General features: G+C 38.7%; 2 protein-coding genes and 2 long non-coding RNA genes across 7 annotated transcripts; 3 read left to right on the forward strand and 1 right to left on the reverse strand.

The window, feature by feature from the left end:
* The first annotated feature begins 2,282 nt into the window (after window positions 1–2,282).
* LOC116721280 (T-cell acute lymphocytic leukemia protein 1-like) lies at window positions 2,283–8,228 on the forward strand. 2 transcript variants are annotated; one of them, XM_032564910.1, is made up of 4 exons: window positions 2,283–2,430; window positions 3,680–4,274; window positions 4,484–4,602; window positions 6,353–8,228. In XM_032564910.1, the coding sequence occupies exons 2-4, from the start codon at window positions 3,718–3,720 to the stop codon at window positions 6,880–6,882; spliced, it is 1,206 nt and encodes a 401-aa protein (XP_032420801.1). In that variant the 5' UTR covers window positions 2,283–2,430; window positions 3,680–3,717; the 3' UTR covers window positions 6,883–8,228. The 2 variants fall into 2 exon arrangements, with proteins under 2 accessions (XP_032420801.1, XP_032420802.1); XM_032564911.1 differs by having other exon boundaries at window positions 2,285–2,430; window positions 4,484–4,572.
* A 1,662-nt stretch (window positions 8,229–9,890) lies between these two features.
* Window positions 9,891–13,072, forward strand: LOC116721288 (uncharacterized). Its single transcript, XR_004339567.1, has 3 exons — window positions 9,891–10,264; window positions 12,680–12,854; window positions 12,948–13,072. It is a non-coding gene; the product is annotated as an uncharacterized LOC116721288 (long non-coding RNA).
* otol1a (otolin 1a) lies at window positions 12,577–19,232 on the reverse strand. 3 transcript variants are annotated; one of them, XM_032564904.1, is made up of 6 exons: window positions 19,118–19,232; window positions 16,943–17,046; window positions 14,706–15,157; window positions 14,540–14,629; window positions 14,328–14,399; window positions 12,577–13,445 (listed from the first exon to the last, which is right to left on the reverse strand). In XM_032564904.1, exons 3-6 carry the CDS (start codon window positions 15,154–15,156, stop codon window positions 12,577–12,579), a joined length of 1,482 nt encoding a protein of 493 aa, XP_032420795.1. In that variant the 5' UTR covers window position 15,157; window positions 16,943–17,046; window positions 19,118–19,232. The 3 variants fall into 3 exon arrangements, with proteins under 3 accessions (XP_032420795.1, XP_032420797.1, XP_032420796.1); XM_032564906.1 differs by lacking the exon at window positions 19,118–19,232 and adding an exon at window positions 18,925–19,029; XM_032564905.1 differs by lacking the exon at window positions 19,118–19,232 and adding an exon at window positions 17,386–17,852.
* LOC116721290 (uncharacterized) lies at window positions 14,706–16,501 on the forward strand. The gene is made up of 2 exons (XR_004339569.1): window positions 14,706–14,874; window positions 14,962–16,501. It is a non-coding gene; the product is annotated as an uncharacterized LOC116721290 (long non-coding RNA).
* Window positions 19,233–19,256: the final 24 nt, after the last annotated feature.

Genomic DNA, 19,256 nt, shown 5'->3' on the forward strand with positions numbered 1-19,256 from the left:
TTTTAATGCTTTTATCAGAACTTTTTCATATGTGGGATTTATATCAGGCTGTATGCTTTGGGTCATGGTCCCGCTGCAATGTGAAACTCCAAACCAAGTCTTTTGCAGCCTTCATCAGCTTTTCTTTTCAGACTGCCCTCTATCCATCTTCTAAACAATTCAGCCTGGCCTTCCTGGCTGCCCCTCTCTCTAACGCTCTCCTTGTCATTGTTTAAGGTAAAAGTCCTTGCCCTAAATGTAATTTGCAGTTATGCCATACATTTGTCATTTTCATAGTATAGTGGGATGCATTTGAGCTTGTTCAAGTTCGTTTAAATAAATCCACATCACACTTTTGAATTTTATGGGGGTTTTATGAAAAATATTTAAAACCATGCACCAGTTTTCCTTTCACTAAATCCCATACATTTGAGTTTGTGGTCGTAACAGGATGAAACAGAAGTTCATAACTGATATTTAAAAAAGGCCAGTTTGTTGATAGACAATGGGAATCAAATCCATTTTTCTTTTATATGTTGCTTAGTTTGGTCACATTTAACACAGTCTGATAGATTTCTATCATTTTTTTCATATTGTGGGACAATTTATGGCACTGTTCAATACTGATCAGCAAAAAGACAAAACTAAAATCTGTAAAAAGCTAAAAAATAAAGAAATTGTTTTACCTTTTATTAAGTACATGAGAGCCCTTGTGTGGAGCACTTTATCCCAATTGTTGCTTTTACTCCATGAACTGTGCTTACTTTCAGTCCTCTTCTTTTTTGATTTATTGATTGTAAAATAAAATATTTATTTTGCCAAACATTATGCTTCAGTGTCATACATTTCTTAATTGTGCACTTTTGCTTCCCGAAACCATTTGTTCACAAAACGTTGGCAATATTGTGGCCTTAAAGTTAGAATAAAGTAAGCAAAAAATGAAGATGTCGATCAAATAATTCCAACACTCAAAAACATTCACAGGAGATGTACTTATATATTTATTTATTTTCTTAATTATTGATTGTATTTGTTTGCATTTCAGCCAGTTTGGTTGTTTGTCTTTTGTCAACCTCACTAGCGGAGATTAGTTCACGGAAATCTGCTGTGAGGACAGGATGCAGAGTGATAGTCGTGACTGGCGTTTCCACAGGATTGATGTAGAGACGTGACTCCACCAGTTTTCACCGCCTATCTCTATCTATCTATCTATCTATCTATCTATCTATCTATCTATCTATCTATCTATCTATCTATCTATCTATCTATCTATCTATCTATCTATCTATCTATCTATCTATCTATCTATCTATCTATCTATCTATCTATCTATCTATCTATCTATCTATCTATCTATCTATCTATCTATCTATCTATCTATGAGAAATGGTCTCGTATCCATATTACTTTTACAGACCGGGTAATTAATAATTGAACTATAGGGACAGAAGCGTGTGGAAAATCCGTTATTATGATGTACCTTCTACCATTAAGGCTTGTCCTGAATGTGCTCTGATAGCATGTCAGCAGTTGATGCTCTGCTCTATTATCTGATGCCTCCAGAGACCGATACGCTTTTATCTCCCCCAGCCATGACTGCCACCCCCACCTCCCATCCGTGGACGTCGGGGAACCGCCGGCCGCGGAGAACCGACCCTTTTTTCCCCGACAAAAAAAAAAAAAAAAAAAAGTGGAACAGACGTTTATTTATTTATTTATTTATTTACTAAAGTAACAGTATCCAATTAAGGCATCGCTGGTTCCAGTGAAAGCAGTTGGTCCATCCTTAAGGTATACAATAGATGAATAAAGATATCCCACTCTTCTAAAGAGCTAATAAAACATAACACAACTTTTATTGCTTGATAAATGAGCTTATGGAAGAAAACCTTTTGCTCAGAATACAAAGTTCCCCAAGGCATAACCTGAGCTTTTGTTTCTTTCTTTCATTAACCCCCCCCCCCCCCCCCCCCAAAAAAAAAAAAAAAACTAAAGCACCTAAGAGCGCAGCCAGTACAGTCTGCCATATACCTCACGTTGTTACAGGCCGTTGCGCTTTGCCTGTTTGCCTTTTTTTTTTTTTTTTTTTTTTTAATGCCTTGCCCTCCACAAGACTATATAGCCCCAACGACAGCCAAATAATAATGAATCATTTCATAAATAATGGGTTTAGGAGCTTATCGGGAATGAAGAGGCCGCCGCCGTGCGCTTATCTCACTCGGCCACATTGCGGCCTGTGTTCCGCTCCCCATACAGAGAGGGAGCGCACTGGATGCGGCGGGGAATAACTTACACTTGCAGACACGCGCGCACACACACATACACACACAGCTCCACAACTGGTAGGGGAAAAAAAAAAAAAAAAAAAAAAAAAGAAAAACCTCAGACATGGATGACCCACTCACAAAATGGCTCCACTTACACAGTAACATCAACAACACGGCTGAAACGGTAAGTGCGGAAAAACTCCCTCTCCAGTGTTGAACCGTCGTGGCGTCGCTCCTCTTGTTGCGGTAGAAATACGGTTGGGTTTATTGTGCTGTTGTAATGAGCGACATATTTAGTCTGTATTTTCTGATTTTGTCCGATCGAGTTGAGACTGGGGGGGAAAAACGGATGCGAGGCCTGTAGGAGAATCCCCAGAAACAATAAAAAAAAAAAACGCGTCCTATTATAATCAGTCTGTTGTTCGTTTTTCATATTTGCAGAGCTTTATTCCATAGGATTACTCCTAAAAGCACCTTACGCGGATATATACTGGGTGATAAACAGAATGCCAAAACCCTAGCGCTCCCTTGTAAAAATAATTATCATTATGGCCTTCCCAGTCAATACATTAAAAATACATCTACAAATTAATTTCCGCAGCTGCTTTTGCTAGTAAAACGACCCAATCCGAGCTACTTTTAAATATTTCAGAAGTGGCGAGAAGAAAAGGAGGAAAGATTTTATTTCGACGCAGAAATAGCCTACTGAGCTCCCGTGTAGATACTGTCTACATTATGTATGAACGTTGATTATTTTCACCCATGAATAAAGAGCTACAATAATATACTCTTTAATTTACAAAATGCAAATTACAATTGGACATATATTTTTTGGTCTCACTTAAAAAGACATTTCTCTTTGTGGGCTGCGTTATCTTGAATCAAGCATAGTGTTATAAAGTATAACCTACCAGACATTGCACACATTAAAAATACCTCTCGAAGCCCACATCACTGGAAAATTATTTAGCCCACTCGAGTCTGCTGAATTTAGACAGTAACGAATTTTAACATTAAAATCGAATGCTCGACCTGTACAGGCAGGTTTTGTTGTTGTTTGCAAAGGTGATTATCGGTAAACTGACTATTAAAATAAAAAACCATAACACGTTATATAAAAAATCCTTTCACTTGAGAAAGATCGTCCGATAGGTTTGGGGTTTTTTTAAGACGGAAAAATGTATTGACCAAAGGGAAATAAAACGGCTGATTCCAACTTAAAACGTTTATTTTTGTATTTTTTGTTTTATATTAACTCAAACATTGTCTAAACGTGGTAATTATTAATAATGTCTGGATAATTATAAAGGCTTCATAAGACAAAAAAAAAATCACTGATAATTCAAGTGAATTCTTATTTAAGATTTAAACTAGAGCAAATGCTTGCTGTGTGAGATAATGATTATACATTAATCGAGGACATTTTCACTTAGGACATTGTGGGACTGTAAAAGCGGGTCACGGTTCAAAAATGATGGAAAAACGGGAGCAGGAGCTTTGTCCTGGAAGTCCCGACGCGGGATCCGGTCCTGGAAAGCGAGAAGACTCGGCCATCATCTCCAGACACAACGGATACAAGGAGGAAGAGAAGCCGAGGATAGAAAGGGGGGAGGAGGGTGATGCCAATGAGAGGGTGAAGGAGGAGGAGGCGGACAAGAAGGAGAGGGGAGGGAGCTTCAAAGGGGCTGAGGAGACGGATGACGTTCCGCTGCAGAACTCGAGCAACGGGACCAGCATCAGCATCATCATCAACGGCGTTGCCAGGGAAACTGCCTCTCTCAACGCCCTTGACCTGAAAAGGGAAGTGCCGGTGATCGAGCTCTCCAGGAGGGACGCTATAAAAGCACTGGAGCAGAGGACGGAGAGCCATTTGGTGCCGATCACGGAACTTCGCAGACCTCCACCGCTGCCGCTGCCGCCGCCGCACCGAGACGACGCTCGAATGGTCCAGCTGAGCCCAAACGCGTTCCCTGTCCCGGCCCGGGCGATGCTCTACAATCTGGCGCAGCCTCTCGCCGCCATCAACAGGTACCTTTGAAGTCATAAAGATGTAGACTGTTTCAAATGCGCGTTTTATCTTTGACGTTTGGACGCAAACTTGTTAAGGCAACATGCACTTTTGCATCTGGGTGTAAAAACTTTTGATGTGACGCAGCGATGTTTTTCCTGATGAAATCCGAGGTTTCTCACATTACCACATTAATCTGTGCTTCTTTTCTTTCTTTTTTTTTTTATAGTCTTGGAGGAGAGTCAGAGCAGTACAGCATGTACCCCAGCAACAGGGTAAAGCGCCGCCCGGCGCCTTATGAGGTTGAACTCGACGAGGGTAGGCGCATTTTAGATCTTTATAAGTATGGTAAGATGCACTTCTGCTGTGTGCTCCTTCTGCCAGTACAGTCCCTCCTCCGCTCCCCCCAAGTGTCCCTCCCTCATCTCCATTGTCATTCATCCCTTGACATGGATGTACACTGCTCCCAATCTGAGAGTTGCAGAAGATGCGTTGCAAGGAGGGAGGGGGGAATAAAGAGTTCAATCTGTGAGAATTGCAAAATCTTACTTCACAGAACAAATTACTATACCTGTGCCTGCTTGTAATTAAAACAAACCATTCTTAGGCAAATTGGGAGTTCATTTGATTTGAAACATCCTCTCCAGTGCTGCCCACTCACTGTCATAAAGGGGAGGAGAATTGCGGGTGCTGCTGCCTCCATGCCAAGGTTTTACTGCAGAGTGGGCTGAAGGATTAAGATAGGCTGGGTGTGTTCCAAGAGCAACAATAACCAAAAAAGACACATTTATTGGGGGTGGGATAATTTGACTACCTGCAGAGAAGCTTCTCAGTGTGTCTAAATAAAATAAAATTGAAAAAAAAAAAATCATAAATTGCAGAATGGGATAAACACACCCTTCCAAGCACAATTTCTTGAGATTTGGCAAGGAAAATGTCCCTTGCCAAAGGGTTTTCAAGGTTTTCTTGTACCCCTCAAAATCTGTTTGTACTTAGGGCAGTTTTTCTCAATATCTAAGTTTGCTTGCTACCTGTTAAAGTGAAATGAATTTCACAGTTTTAATGATGGAGTTAAACACTCCCCTATAATACACACACTTTATTGTTGCAATATGACAGGCAGAAGCACTTTCTTCTTTTATTCCTAAAATCCACAATTGAAAGTCAAATCTTTTAGATCATACTTTTACATGCAAAAAGCATGTGAGTGTATCTGAACAAAAAAAAAAATCCTAGATTGCAGAAAGGAGTTAACATTCACTCCCTAAGCTTTTCAACTTCTATTTGATATTTGAGGCTGGGTATTTTGGGTGTTTTTTTTTTGTTGGTGTTTTTTTAGCTACCTTCAAAGTAGCCTTCAAAGAAGTGTGTCCAAATAAATAAAAATGATTACGGATTGCAGAACAGGGCTAAGTGATCAACCCAAACATATTTTGCTTTTGAGATTTCTGCAAGCAAAATCTTGTATAGTTAAAACTTTATGGCGGAACAAAAGATAATGTTGCAACCAGCATATAACGGTTAGAGTTGAATATTTCAAATAAAGTTTTATGTCCCTATCTTCAGAGAAGCTTTTAAGTGTGTGTAGACAATGCAAATTCAATAGATTGCAGTATATCGTTAACTCAACCTCAGAAACTACCTATATTCTTGAGGTTTGGCAAAGATAATCAAAAATTTGAAAACAGAATACGGAGGACAGTTTTGCCATTTCTATGTGAATGCTGCATCTTTTTTGCATCCTATAAATAAATAAATAAATAATCATTTATTTCAGGATGTGGTAAACACATCCTTCCAAATGGCAATTATTTTTGAGGTTTGTCGAGCTACAGTAACTCAAGAATTTCTTATATATAATAATCCTTGATTATATTGAGGGCAAATGTTGATTACTGTGGTTGTTTTCTATTTTTTTCTTCTTACAAATATTGTGCACCCTTTTCGCTGCTACAAATTTTACGATTTTTATAACTTTTTGCTTTTGAAGATCCACATCTTCAGTAATGTTTGAATGTCATGTTTTAGCTGCTTCACTGCTATGCTACTTTAGATTCCTTAAATCAGTATGTTTCTTTCTTTCCATCCTCTCCAACAGCTGGCCAGCCTAAGATTGTGCGTCGCATTTTCACAAACAGCCGTGAGCGTTGGCGGCAACAGAATGTAAACGGTGCATTCGCGGAGCTTCGCAAACTCATCCCCACTCACCCTCCGGACAAGAAGCTGAGCAAAAACGAGATCCTGAGACTTGCTATGAAGTACATCAGCTTCCTCTCCAATCTCCTGGAGGACCAGGATGGAGGGCGAAATGTTGGCAACAGTACTGACGGAGACACGGGCCTGCTGGTTGGTGTTCCAACCCACGAGGGAGGCCCTCAGGGTGCGCCACATCAAGAAACCATGGTGGGCCTGGCGAGGGATGATCTTCTGGAGACAATGTCACCAGGCTCCAGCTGTGGTAGCCTACCTGATGGGGATGGGGAGGGGAGTCCCGAGAGCTTCATGGAGGACCAGGACTCGCCTCCAGCTACAAGGACTCTAACAGCATCCCGCGGACCCTCACTGCATCTAGCGGCTAGAGATCTGAGGCGCAACGGACGACCATTAGATGGTTCCACTCGACGATGATGGTGACACCGGGAGAGCACAGTTTGACATCAAAGACTGAAGAAAAGCAATTACAGATGATTTGAAACACCTCAAACACCTTTTATCTTGGAGTAATCAGTTTAGGAAGAGTTATCTCACTCGAAAGGGAAAGACGATGAATACCATGGTTAAATTTAAACTTGTAAATTGTGCATGTGCCATGTTCTTGATCTACCTTGCTTCTACGCTTTGAAAGTTCCAAAGACACCCTCTGAAATGAAACTATAAAAACAGAATGAAAGAAAACATTTTAATTCAAACACTCGTTATTTAGAAGATGATATGCGTAAGGAGTTCATTTTGAACTAAATCTGCAGTCACCATTGATTGCAAAATGGTGCATAATATGGTATTGATCCACTTTGCTTGAACAGTTTTGCAGGTAAACTGGTCCAAAATGCCAAGATATAAACATAAAGACGTAAGTGGAACAAGTTTCATAGGGTAGAATAATAATAATAAAATAAATGTTTGCAAGAGGCTGTTAACACAGTGAACAGGTGGGACTCTGATGCAGTTATGTATGTGTTGTAAATAGTATTATATTTCCACTGCAAAATGTAATAACAGTGACTTTCTAGTCATGAGGTTTCAGATGTACCATAGTGTGTTTGTGAATGGGTTTACTATCAAAACTCTCTTTAAAGAGGCAGGATTCGAGAAGAAGGAAGAAAAGAAATTTCACTCTACATGTAACTCTATAATAAGTGAACATATAGATGGAAGTCCATCAAATGTGGTACCTGCTTCTGTCACACCCGGTGATTAGAAAATCAAACCAAATATTTCAATAGTCAAACAATTACACTGTGTGTGAATAAAAACCACATGTATTTGAATTGTTGTGGAGGTACAATATAAACAGTGCTCTTAAAGTGTACAAAACAGGGGTCAGATAAAATCTTGAGATGACTCATTAAGTCCTTTTGATATGAATGTTTTAATGTTTTTTTTAAACTATAATGCAAATGTAGTTTAGCAAGGTACACAAATAAGTCCCTTTGTTTCCGCATTTTACGTGTACACGTACACTCCCACCACAGCTACCCCTACCCACCACCACCACCACTTTGCAGTATTAATACCATGCGAACACCAGCAGTTTTCTGGAAGTGTTGCTCACTGTTGTTGGTTGTTCTGCTTTTGTAGCAGAATCTGGTAGCTTATCTTGGTACCTTTGGTATTTTATGAATTACAGTAAAGGGGCATTGTACGTTTGGTAATGACATATTTGTTGTATGATAGCTGTATCTATAAATATATACAATGTTAAAGGGATGAATTTTATACAAAAAACAGAATAAAATATACAAAGAAAATTTGAATTTTTCTGTGGTGTGTTTTCATTTTAATATATTTGTGTTACAGTTTTATTCCGCTATCATTTGGGTTTAGCTCATCCAGGACCATTTTGAAAGGCAACACTTCTACCAATTGCACCATCGTGCAGCGCCGGCTCAATTCAATTCAATTCAATTCAATTCAATTCAATTCAATTCAGTTTTTTAATTTCAGTTATATTCATTTTGATTAAGTTCAACGCTTACAATCAGATTATTTCATTGCAATTCAATTCAGCTGAGTTTGTATGTCTGGTCAGATTTATTAAGTTTAGTCCTATTTGTTCAGCTCACTCAAGTTTAGTTCAACTTAACATAATTAATTTAACTCTACTTAATATAATCTAATTCTGTCAAACTAAGTTAATTTCAACTCAGTTCAATTCACTTCATTTACATTTTGCCCAGTAGATTCAGTCTACTTCAGATGAATTCAGTTCAGTTCACTTTATTTCTGTTTATGGTACCTCACCTTTGTTTTGTTAATTAAGTGAAACTGAACTCAATTCACTTCAATCTTAATTAACTGAGATCAATGTAATTTATTTAATTGCAACTTCACCTCATCATTTCAATTCATTTTAATTTGACTAATTACAGTTCATTCAATTCAGTTCAGTTTCTCCCCTGGCTACACATCAGTTTGGATCATTTCATAGCTCGAGAACTTATTTTTTATTCCAAATATTTTACGTTTTCTTTTTCTCACAAGGATCCTATGTCTCACTTTCTGTTTCACGACAGTAAAACATAAATTACTTATCTAAACGGGCAGGCAGTGTAATGCCATGCAATTATTTCCCGCTTCATTTGAACACAGAGTTTAAAGTTTAAAACCACAACCTCTTCAGAGAAACTCCCTCAGTGGGCGCTACAATCCTCACTTCCACCCCCAACAAGTGACAACTTCCTGTGGAGGTAACCATGGCTTGCTGACCTGCAGGATATCCTGCCATTGTGAAAGTGGTTTTTACAGCCTTTGCTGCACTCGTTTGCTCATTGTTGCGTCTGTGCATTTTGTTAAAACAGATGTTCAGATCAAGTATTCACTGAACATGAATAAGATTCTTGAGCAATGCAAGATTCACTGTTGTTTCACTAACATAATTTATAAAAAAGAAAACAACGATTTTTTTGCGAAAAAGCAGCTTTTTGGTGAAGTTGACTTTAACTTTGTGCGACAGGGTATACTACCAGTCCTACTACCTCAATACTGAGCACTCAGATATTTCCAAAGGCTATTATTGCTTCCAGAGAGCATCAGAGACTACCAGGTGTTTGGAGACCTCTCCTGCGCTCCGCTCTGGCTGAGCTGCAACTCCACCGAGGGGCTCTCTGGGTTAATGCCTGCCAAACGTTTACCTGCTTCAGTTTTCCTGACTCTCAGAAAAGACGCAGGCTCACAAAAGGGAAGGATAGAGGGAGCATACGAGGGACTGAAAGCAAGGGAGTGAAAGGATGTGCATGTGTGAGAGTGCATGCTTATGGTGTTTTTGTGTGTAGGTGTGGAAGGGCTGGTGTGTATGTGTCCGCATTTCATGGATCTGTTGGTGCGAGCTGCGTATATGAGTGTGTATGTGTATACGTTTATCAGTTCTGTGCAGATGGGTGGCAGAGTGGCTCTTGCAGCCAAATGATTCAGTATGCTAATGAGTTGTTATCTGCGGTGCTGCAGGAACAATATACTGTCTTTCTCGCAGTGGGAATCCAGCCTGCTGGGAACAGATTACACTGCACACACCGCCAAGGTAGTTATTTATATTTTCACATCGAGTAGTTGAAAATACATAAATGTACAAACACACTTAGACACTTGCACACGTTTATGCCTCTATGTATGTGTGTGAGGGCGTGTGTATGTGTGTGTGTCCATAAACAAACAAGCAAAATAACATTTCAACAAACTGACACAAATGTATTGCCATCACCACAAGCAGCAGCAAGAATAAGATGGAAATTTGACAAACACTCTGGGTCCTTCCGCAGTGGATGGAGATGTCATGGGCCTTCCTCTTTAACAGGTATCATTGTTGTTTCTGTCTTTTTACATGAAAGTCTACAAATGCTGTTCCCCTAATTATGGAGAACTCTTAATTAATTCTGAATGCTTTCCTTGAGATATCCTATTAAATAGACTGCTTTTTTGTGTGTGTGTGACAATTCTGTCTTTGTGAATCAGATAAATCTTTAAGGCAAAATTAACATCTTCAAGTATCATTTGATCAAAGAAATGACGCAAAATATCTCTAAACTGCGCTAAACAGATTTGCATAAGGCATATTAATTTATTTCTACCAATTAACCTTCATTCCTGTCAACCCACAGGATGTGACCACTGATGTCCGTAGTGTCTTCTGTATGCATGTATTAAAGAACACATGAAGCTCATTTGATGGTGTTCATAAATGTAGCATTCCAAATATCATTTCCTTCTTCCTAATGTTTCATATCATGGTAATTTTGTAGTATGTATTCATGCCCTACAGTCCACAGGCGTGGGTAACGTCACCCTTATTGATTAGACTCCATTTGAAAACTAGAGGAAGCAGGAAGACAATAAAAACTTTTGTTTTGTTTACATTTCCACAAAACCTGGATTGGATTGACAAAATGTAAAGCAGTTATGTATGTCTAGTTTGCAGCTTGCAGGTGATTCAAAAAATAAAATTGTAAATTATGTTTTCAATATTATTTTGTTTGCAAAAGATGTTACAGTTTCAAATGATCCAAAAAAGGAAAAGGTTCTGTTGCATTGTCTATATACATTAATAGTTTTTTAAGTTTTATTTTAGTCCAGTGAAGACGTATATATGCACAATTTGTTTTTCATTCATCAATCGATGAAATTTGACAAGGCTTCATCAGCAAAAAGGAAAATCCAAACTACTAAAACTTGTAGAAATTGTAGCAAACTCTTTACATTCCTGTGGTATTCAGGCATCACTGGCTCAGTTTTGTATCTTTTCCTTTATATTGTCAGAAAATAGCAACATAATATTTTTCTTTAAACAATTAAAATCGATTAAAGTGGGATTTCAATTAATATTTCACAAATATAACTAGGGCTATCCTGCTGATTTAGAAGACAAGCAGTTAAAACGGCTTGACAAAACTAAATTAGATTACATGACAGCGCAAAATTAAAGATAGTAATGAACCTGGAGGAACAGATACAGACACTAAGACACAGATTCATAGTAACAACATATTTCTCCTTTTGGTAACCCATAAGTTTGAGTTTTTGTTTCCCACATATAATGAGTAAAACTACTGTCAGTGTTCATATAAGTATCTGCGTTTACAATATTAAATACAATACACACACATACACACGCCTGCGCTTGTGCACACACACACACCCACACACCCCCACACACACATGTGTATGTATGTCATGTTTAAATTATTTTAAGCTGGAGAAAATGAGTAATCAGTACTATGTATTTTAGTTGCATTAAATCTCTGGTGTGTCTTTCAGGAGCATTGGAAGGCTGTTCTACTTCATGCACAGAATCAGTTGGCTTGACAGAAATTATGGGAAATTTGTCCTGATCGTGTTAAATGTGATTAGTTACTAAGAGAATAAACCAGGATTATTAATATTCATATTTCCATTGTAATTATAGAAAGGTAATTCATCTTAACTATTATGAGTCAGACCAAGTCTTTGTGAATCAAGTAAAAAACCAAAAAAAGAAAGAAAAAGATTTTGAGTGTTTTCCATCCAGTTCTGTGACTGATATCATGTTTAACGCTAATATTAACTTTCTCTGTTTGCAGACAGCTTCCTAATTTTCTAAGTTAATTGTCATTTTTTCGAGTGATTAGATTCAGATATTAAAATTACAGCCATATCGTGGTTTTAGTCTCTTTCTACAACCTGTTTGCCTGTCTTCTAATGCAAAACGCGACGTTATGGTCCCCAGTAATTATTTTTTGCCAAATATGAGCATATTATGCCCTCTAGTGGTTACTTGGGGTAATTTAAGGTCTGAAGAATTGATGTGATTTTCTTACTGAAATCCCAAATCCTTCATGAAATTAGTACTGGCTCTCTTAATAAACAAAAATCCATACATAAGTGTTCTTTCAAGCAGAGTAATTTTAATGCAGTTCAACCAACAAAATTTGAAATAAAAAAATGATGCCCTCTCAGTGTCCTAGTGTAGTAAAACATGCAAAGTAATTGGCTTGATCAGAGTAACTCTTAAGACAAAAAAAAGAATTTTAAGCTGCAACATTTTTACAGAAACATAAACTGAGAGATAAGCCTCTACAAGCCACAGTTGGAAAAGGAGCTAACGTAAGAAAGTTGTAAAGTTAGAAGTTGCACTCAAATCTTTTTCATAGCGCTTGTTTTTATAGTTGAGTTTGGGTAAATCAGGAAGCCAGAGAAGGTGCTATCGTCCTCACTGCTGGAGTAAACCCCGTTCCAGTCTCTCAGGGTCTCCAGCCACACCTGATCTCCCTCGCTGAGCTGCATCAGGACAAGGTTGGAAGCCTGGTCGATGTCCTGGCCGTAAAGGGAATCTCGTGTCCTCACTTTCCGCACCCCATTAACCACCAAGGCAACCCGCAGGGGCCGGTTGCGCACAGTGATGTGATAAGTGAGTAAGTAGACTCCCGAGTGTGTGACGTTGAACTTGTTGAGTGCCGGGTCCCAGTGACCCTCCTCATTGTAATAGACCTTATCAAACTTCACAGGCAGTCCAGGTGGAGGAAAGGACCGACTTGGGAACAAACCCACACTGAAAGCAGAACGAACCGGCTCCAAACTCTCACCTGGATCGCCTTTTGGGCCCCGAGGGCCCCGTACACCTTTAACTCCCCTCTCCCCCTTCATTCCTGCTACTCCCCTTGCACCTGGAGGCCCTCTTGCGCCAGTGTCTCCCTTCTCTCCTGCTGGCCCCATTTCGCCTTTTGAACCATCACTGCCATTTGCTCCTTGAGGACCCATCTCACCTATTGGACCAGGAGGCCCAGGATCACCAAGATCACCTTTCTGCCCTCTCTCACCAAGTAGACATTCTCCCAAACGTCCCTGTTCACCTTTCTGACCCTTTGTCCCAGCTGTCCCTGGAGGACCCATAGGTCCAATGGTGCCCACAGTTCCATTGTGACCAGGCTCTCCTTTTTCTCCTGCGTCTCCTTTCAGCCCATTGATCCCATTTTCACCTTTCTCTCCTTTGAAGCCCAAATCACCTACGGCATGTGAAGGGTTTATGTAAAAAAAAAAAAAAAAGAGAAAAATTATAAAAAGTTTTGTATCATGAGATGCAGTTTAACCATTTACAGGTATGTTTGTTCATTTTAATTTTAAATATTGTGGCATAAAAGTAGGGAACACATCAATGTTTTTCTCCAAAATGTATCTGTAATGGTGCTACTAACATGAAATTCACACCATGTCGACAAGAACCCGAGTTATCTACACATACAAATGATTCAGAAACCTTCACTGTATAAATGATGTGTAATACGTTATGATGATGAAATAGATCATAAACATTGAAGAAGAAGGTAATCCAAACAGGCCTACAGGAAAATTTATAGAGAATATCAAAAACCTTTCAACACAGCCCTGCTCTTTCAAACTAAATTCTGCCAGTCATCCGACTTAAATCCATTAAAAATAAAATCAATGGATCAATACCTGAAAATCAGGGAGTATAGATGCCTTAATAACTTTTAAGATCTCCAGACAGTTTGTGTGAAAGATAAGATCACATTTACAACTGAGAAGTCAGTCTTGTAAACAAAGGTTATTCTAATCTTCTGATTTAACTTGCATAGTGCAAAATATGTGAAGTGGAAGAATAATGATACCGGCCTTTCCTAATCACCTATTAAAGTTCAGTAATCATGTTTAATACTAACTGTCTGTGTCATTCTCTTTTTTTACTACATATAATTTACAGACATACTGTATGTGTTCATTTATTTGTATATTTTGGGTTTCTTGAATTTTTACTAACGTGGTGCCAATTCCATGTCAGTAGCCTCATTAGAAATATATCTGCAGAGAAAAACATTGTCGTGTTTTGACAGGTGATCCAAATCTAGTTTTTGAAAGAAGCTACAAACCTTTTTCTCCAGGTTTCCCAGGGACTCCAGGGGAGCCCGGTAAACCGTTTGGCCCTTGATCTCCTTTTCCACCTGTGGTAGTTTTGGTGAAAAAAACAAAACAAAAAAAAAAAAAAAACAAGAAAGCCAATGTCAAAAAGATAACTTTTTGTGGCAAGCAGACAGCAAAAATAGAGCGTCAACAAGTATCTTTCTTTTCATTCTTGTTGAACCTTTCTCTCCGTTTAATCCACTGAGCCCAGGTAACCCAGCTGGTCCCGGAGAACCCGGGGGTCCAATTTCTCCCTTTTCTCCTGGTAAACCTAAAAATAAGAGGATAAATTACGTAAGTTTGGCCTCCAAAATTTTATTCAAAGGAAAACAAAGATCCAATATTACCTGGAGGGCCCCTTTCCCCCGGTGACCCCTTTTCGCCAGTCGGACCTTCGGGACCTTTCTCTGGTGGACAGCACTCACAAACATTGAAGAAGCATTCATTGTAGTCAAATGTATAATTTCCAGGGGCATTTCCAGGGGGGAGGATTGCATCAGTGAGGTACTCAGTTGGGTAAGCCTCACTGTTGAAGATGCTGCTGTCTGTTGGGGACAGGGAGTATCCATCCGTCATAAACCCAGTTGTTTCTTCTGTGTGCAGGCTGCTGGAGGGAGATGGGTTTTTTGTAGCAATCTGTCCAGACCTTAATCCCCCACCGAAACCACTGGTCCCAGTTTGAGGAGGCTTGTTGGTGTTCTGAGGTTTGGGCCAGTGTGTGGTCCTGCCACCAGACGTGAGCGTAATAATGAAGGCCATAAAGACGGTGGTCACCAGGATGAGATCAGCGGATGGCATGCTGAATGATCAGGTGGAAGTTAGAAGATGGATTACTGGTTGTTTATTTCAAAGATTCGCAAAACAAAAATGGCTGTTTTCAGAAGAGCAGCATCGTTTTCGAAAGCCAGTCAAAAAGTCATTTCTGTTGACGATATAGGTAGAGGTGGAGTTGAATCTTCTCGTTCAAATGAAAAACAACATTCAAAATTTCAAAATGTGCTTTGAATAGCTGCATCCCATGCAGTTTATTTTGACTCATTTTGACAACATGTGTAAAGGTTCCAGAGGTTCCAATTTTCCTTATTGTTCCAAACCATTACTCTTGGCATAAATGGACAATGCAATGCAAAAATTCACATCTTGTCATATTGAGCTAATGATGTCAAAGTACTGCAGTATGATGTAGCAGGTTAGTCAAACACAAAATAGGACAAAATTGTGAAGTGGAAGAATAATGATAGAGGGATTTTCCTATTTTGATTTTTGTAAATTAATCTCTGGTCTGTATTGTGTTCTTGTGTGTGCCTCTGAACTGATCCTAAGTCTGGACTTTAACTGGACTATCATAACACAGCAATCTGATTTGATCTAAGCCATTCATTGTAGCCTGCTGTAGGGTTTTTGTCTTGGTAGAAAGCTAACAAACAACCAAGACTCGAAGCTGTGGCAGCTTCTCTCAAGTTTTCTACAGTAAAGTACCTGTGTTTATTTCCATCCAACTTTCAATAAACTCTTACCAGTTTACCTTTCCCTGCTAAAGAAACATAACGCTGCCACCACCATGTGGTAAGCACCTTTTTCTCCACATATTTTTTATGTCCCCTGCACTCATGAAATTTGAATAGAGTATTGTTTTTCTTTTGAAGCAAAACCACAAAGATTTCAGGTGACTTTCAGCATGCAGATCTTAAAAACTTGAAAAAAATTTAGAAAGCATGTGATAAAATCCCAAAGACCAGCAACCACTGTCAAATTCCAAGGTCACTCCAATGAACACGGACATTAGAAACCATCATGCAATTTTAACTTCCGTTCTCCTTCCAGGTTACAGACGCACTTTGGCAAAAGCCTGCCAGTCAACACAGTGCTGTTGTTTCTTAAATTGTATTGTGGAACTGAAATAAAAAAGACGGGAGTCCTATATTGAACAGAAACTCTGAAATTCTCTGTGCAGCAGTCATTTCAGTTCAAAGTAAAAAAGCAGTCTGCTTTTAATGAAATGGGGAATGGTTGAGGCGTTTGTCAGTAACAGATACAACAGCAAGAGTTTGTGATAGAATGTGGGTGCATTGATGTCTCTAACCTGGAAGATTCCCTTTGCAGGAAACACTACTGATACATTAAAATTTCACAAGTAATATTCCATGTGTAATATTTTTTGTCTGTTTGTGTATTTGTCACAAAAAACATGCTTTACAAACTTTTATCATGCAAAGCAATTTGAATTGCCTTATTGCTGATACAAATACAAATAAACTAGACTTGACATGACAAAAAGGAAACATTTTCCCAATCAAGAAGTGTAAATAACGGGAAATGTAGTTCATAATGTGTTAAAGATTTATAGCTCAAAACTTTCTTAAGTATGTTGCTGATATCAAAATTTGTATTTCTTCATATTTTCTAACCACAGTGAAATTTCAGCTAGGAATCTGAATAGCCCTCTCCTTTCAACATCTGTGTTGAAAAATAATAATATTTTAAAGTGATAAATGCAAGATTATTTTAAAGTTTAATTTCAAGATTTTTCTGGAAATAAGCTCTGTAGCAAGGAAAAGCATCCAGAAGCAAAATATATATTTACCTGGTTATGTAGACTGTGATGATTCTTCACTCCATCCCAACCAAGCAGGTACTCGTGGTGTATACAGCCCCCCTTTTATTGCTCATGTAGCCTAACTTCGGCACCTTCACACCAATAAAAGAACAAAACACAGAGGGTTATCAAATCGTAGGTGGGCTGGACTGGACAGATTATGTGACTCTTGGATGGATACGAAACAAAGCAGGTTGTGTACAAAGAAGGACTTTCTTCTTTGCAAATGGGATATGAATACGGTCCCCCAAGACTACATCAACTATTAAAGAGTTATTTATGCACATTTGCTTTTCTGAAAACAGGAAGACAGGCAATTTTACAAGAGGTTCTGTTAGCATTACGCATTTTGTTTAGCTGTACAAGTTCAAACACAGTTCGCAGGAAAAGGCATTTCATAACAAACTAAGTGTAAAGGGTAGTGATCACACCGTCTGGCAGTACTTCAAAGCAGATCAATGGATCACTGTACACCCTGTGGGAGGAGGATCAATGTCTTGAAACAGGTGGCAAGGAAACCCTGAGCCAACCATTTACTTCCTTGATCAAGCACACCTAAAGATCAGCCCAGAAAACCAGAGAAGCATAATGGAAATTTAACACTGATTAACTGATCTCAGTGTGTCAGAATATCTGACATTAATGTCAAGCTTCTACACGCAAATCTCTTCAAACGCCTTTTGAGGTTTGCTCTTTCCATCAATGTGCTATTCAGCTTCTATGCAAATCTAAAACAGATTTAAGGTTAAGATTTACCCCTAAGTATTAGCTATACTCAAGCTTAGTTAGACTGAATGGATCTTTGGTCTTGGTGCTATTTCCTAGACACTGGACTTTGACTGGTCCATTCAAATGTGGGAACAAGGTTTAATCTTAGGTATTTCATTATTGCCCTGACAAGCTGAAAGAACGTTGTTTATTTTTCTGTCTATGCTGCATGAGTTTAATCTTGGCTGCAATCAGACTGAATATTAGAGCATGGAGGTTATGGGCAAGTTTATGCTTGGAAACCTTGAAACTGGAATTTCTGATTCCTCAAACAATGCACTATGAAAGCCATTGCCAAATAAGTAAAGGCATTTAGATTCCCCATGTCATAATATCCTTCATTTCTACAGCAGGAATTCTGAGAAGTGGTATAGATTCTAACCTTCTTTTCAATATGTTGAACAAATCAAATGTAAGTTGAAATTCCCATGCATATAACAAATCTGTGCAGGTAGAGCACCAAAAGCAGCTTTAGCTAAATCTGTCTCTGCCATATGAGATATGCTTCCCTATAATGGCCCGATTATTTGTATGTTAGGCACATTGTATTTAATAAAAAAATAAAAATAAAAAAAAAAAACTGTTAGTTCTCAGGAACATAAGAAATAAAAGCTTGTTGTGACATTTATGGCATGCAGTTTTTGGTGCATGTTGTTTTTCTTGTTAAAACAGTGAATGACATAACTACAAGTAGCTAAAAATTTAATTAAGTTAAAATAAATTTATTTTAACCCACTGTAGTAACTTATAACCAATACTGTAAACAATGTGTCTATGGGCCCCTAATAGTGTAATTCTCATAGATAAGTTTTTTTTTACATATTATATATATACTTTCTCTTTAACCAATTTAGAGTATTATGTGAAATATGGCGTTTTTTTTTCTGTAGTGAGAATTATAACTGTTCTGTCTCATTAATAAATTCAGTTGCTCATTGTAGCGAACGGTAAATACATGCTATGATATATAGCGAAATATTTTAGATGATTTGTGGTTGGTTCTGATGTCTAACTTGCGGGATGACGTTACAGTATTTTAAAGCCGTGGTGTGTGCTATTTCTCCAGTGTTTCGCTCGAGTTCGCAGCTGCGCACACTTGTCAGCGGACTATATGGACTTTAGGGTCACTTTGTTCATTGTAGAAACCCCTTCCGCTTTGTCTTTTCAGAATAAAGGCTTCTCTATGCAAGCTTCGCCCACACCTTATTGTTTCTCTGTCGCGTGTTTAGCTTTATTAAGACAAGCAATCCACTTCCGGCTGCGTCCCCGTCGTCTCCCGTTTCTTGTGACAATTCTCAAGAAATGAGGCGTGTAGTGTGAAAAAAAAAAATCATATTAATACGGAGGCTAAATACACATTTAAGAAAAGGGGTCAAAGGCGGAAAAGGAGGACACCTCCAAGTCACAGCACTGAGACTCTAACGTCGCTCTCCGATGTGCGTCTGAATCCAAAAACTCGGCCATTGAGCGATGGGATGTGGGAGATCTGCTCAGCTCCCTTGCAGCTGTTCAGGGGGCCGAGGATAGGACCAAG

This window comes from Xiphophorus hellerii, chromosome 6 (genome assembly GCF_003331165.1).
Source record: "Xiphophorus hellerii strain 12219 chromosome 6, Xiphophorus_hellerii-4.1, whole genome shotgun sequence".
NCBI classification, from domain to species: domain Eukaryota; kingdom Metazoa; phylum Chordata; class Actinopteri; order Cyprinodontiformes; family Poeciliidae; genus Xiphophorus; species Xiphophorus hellerii.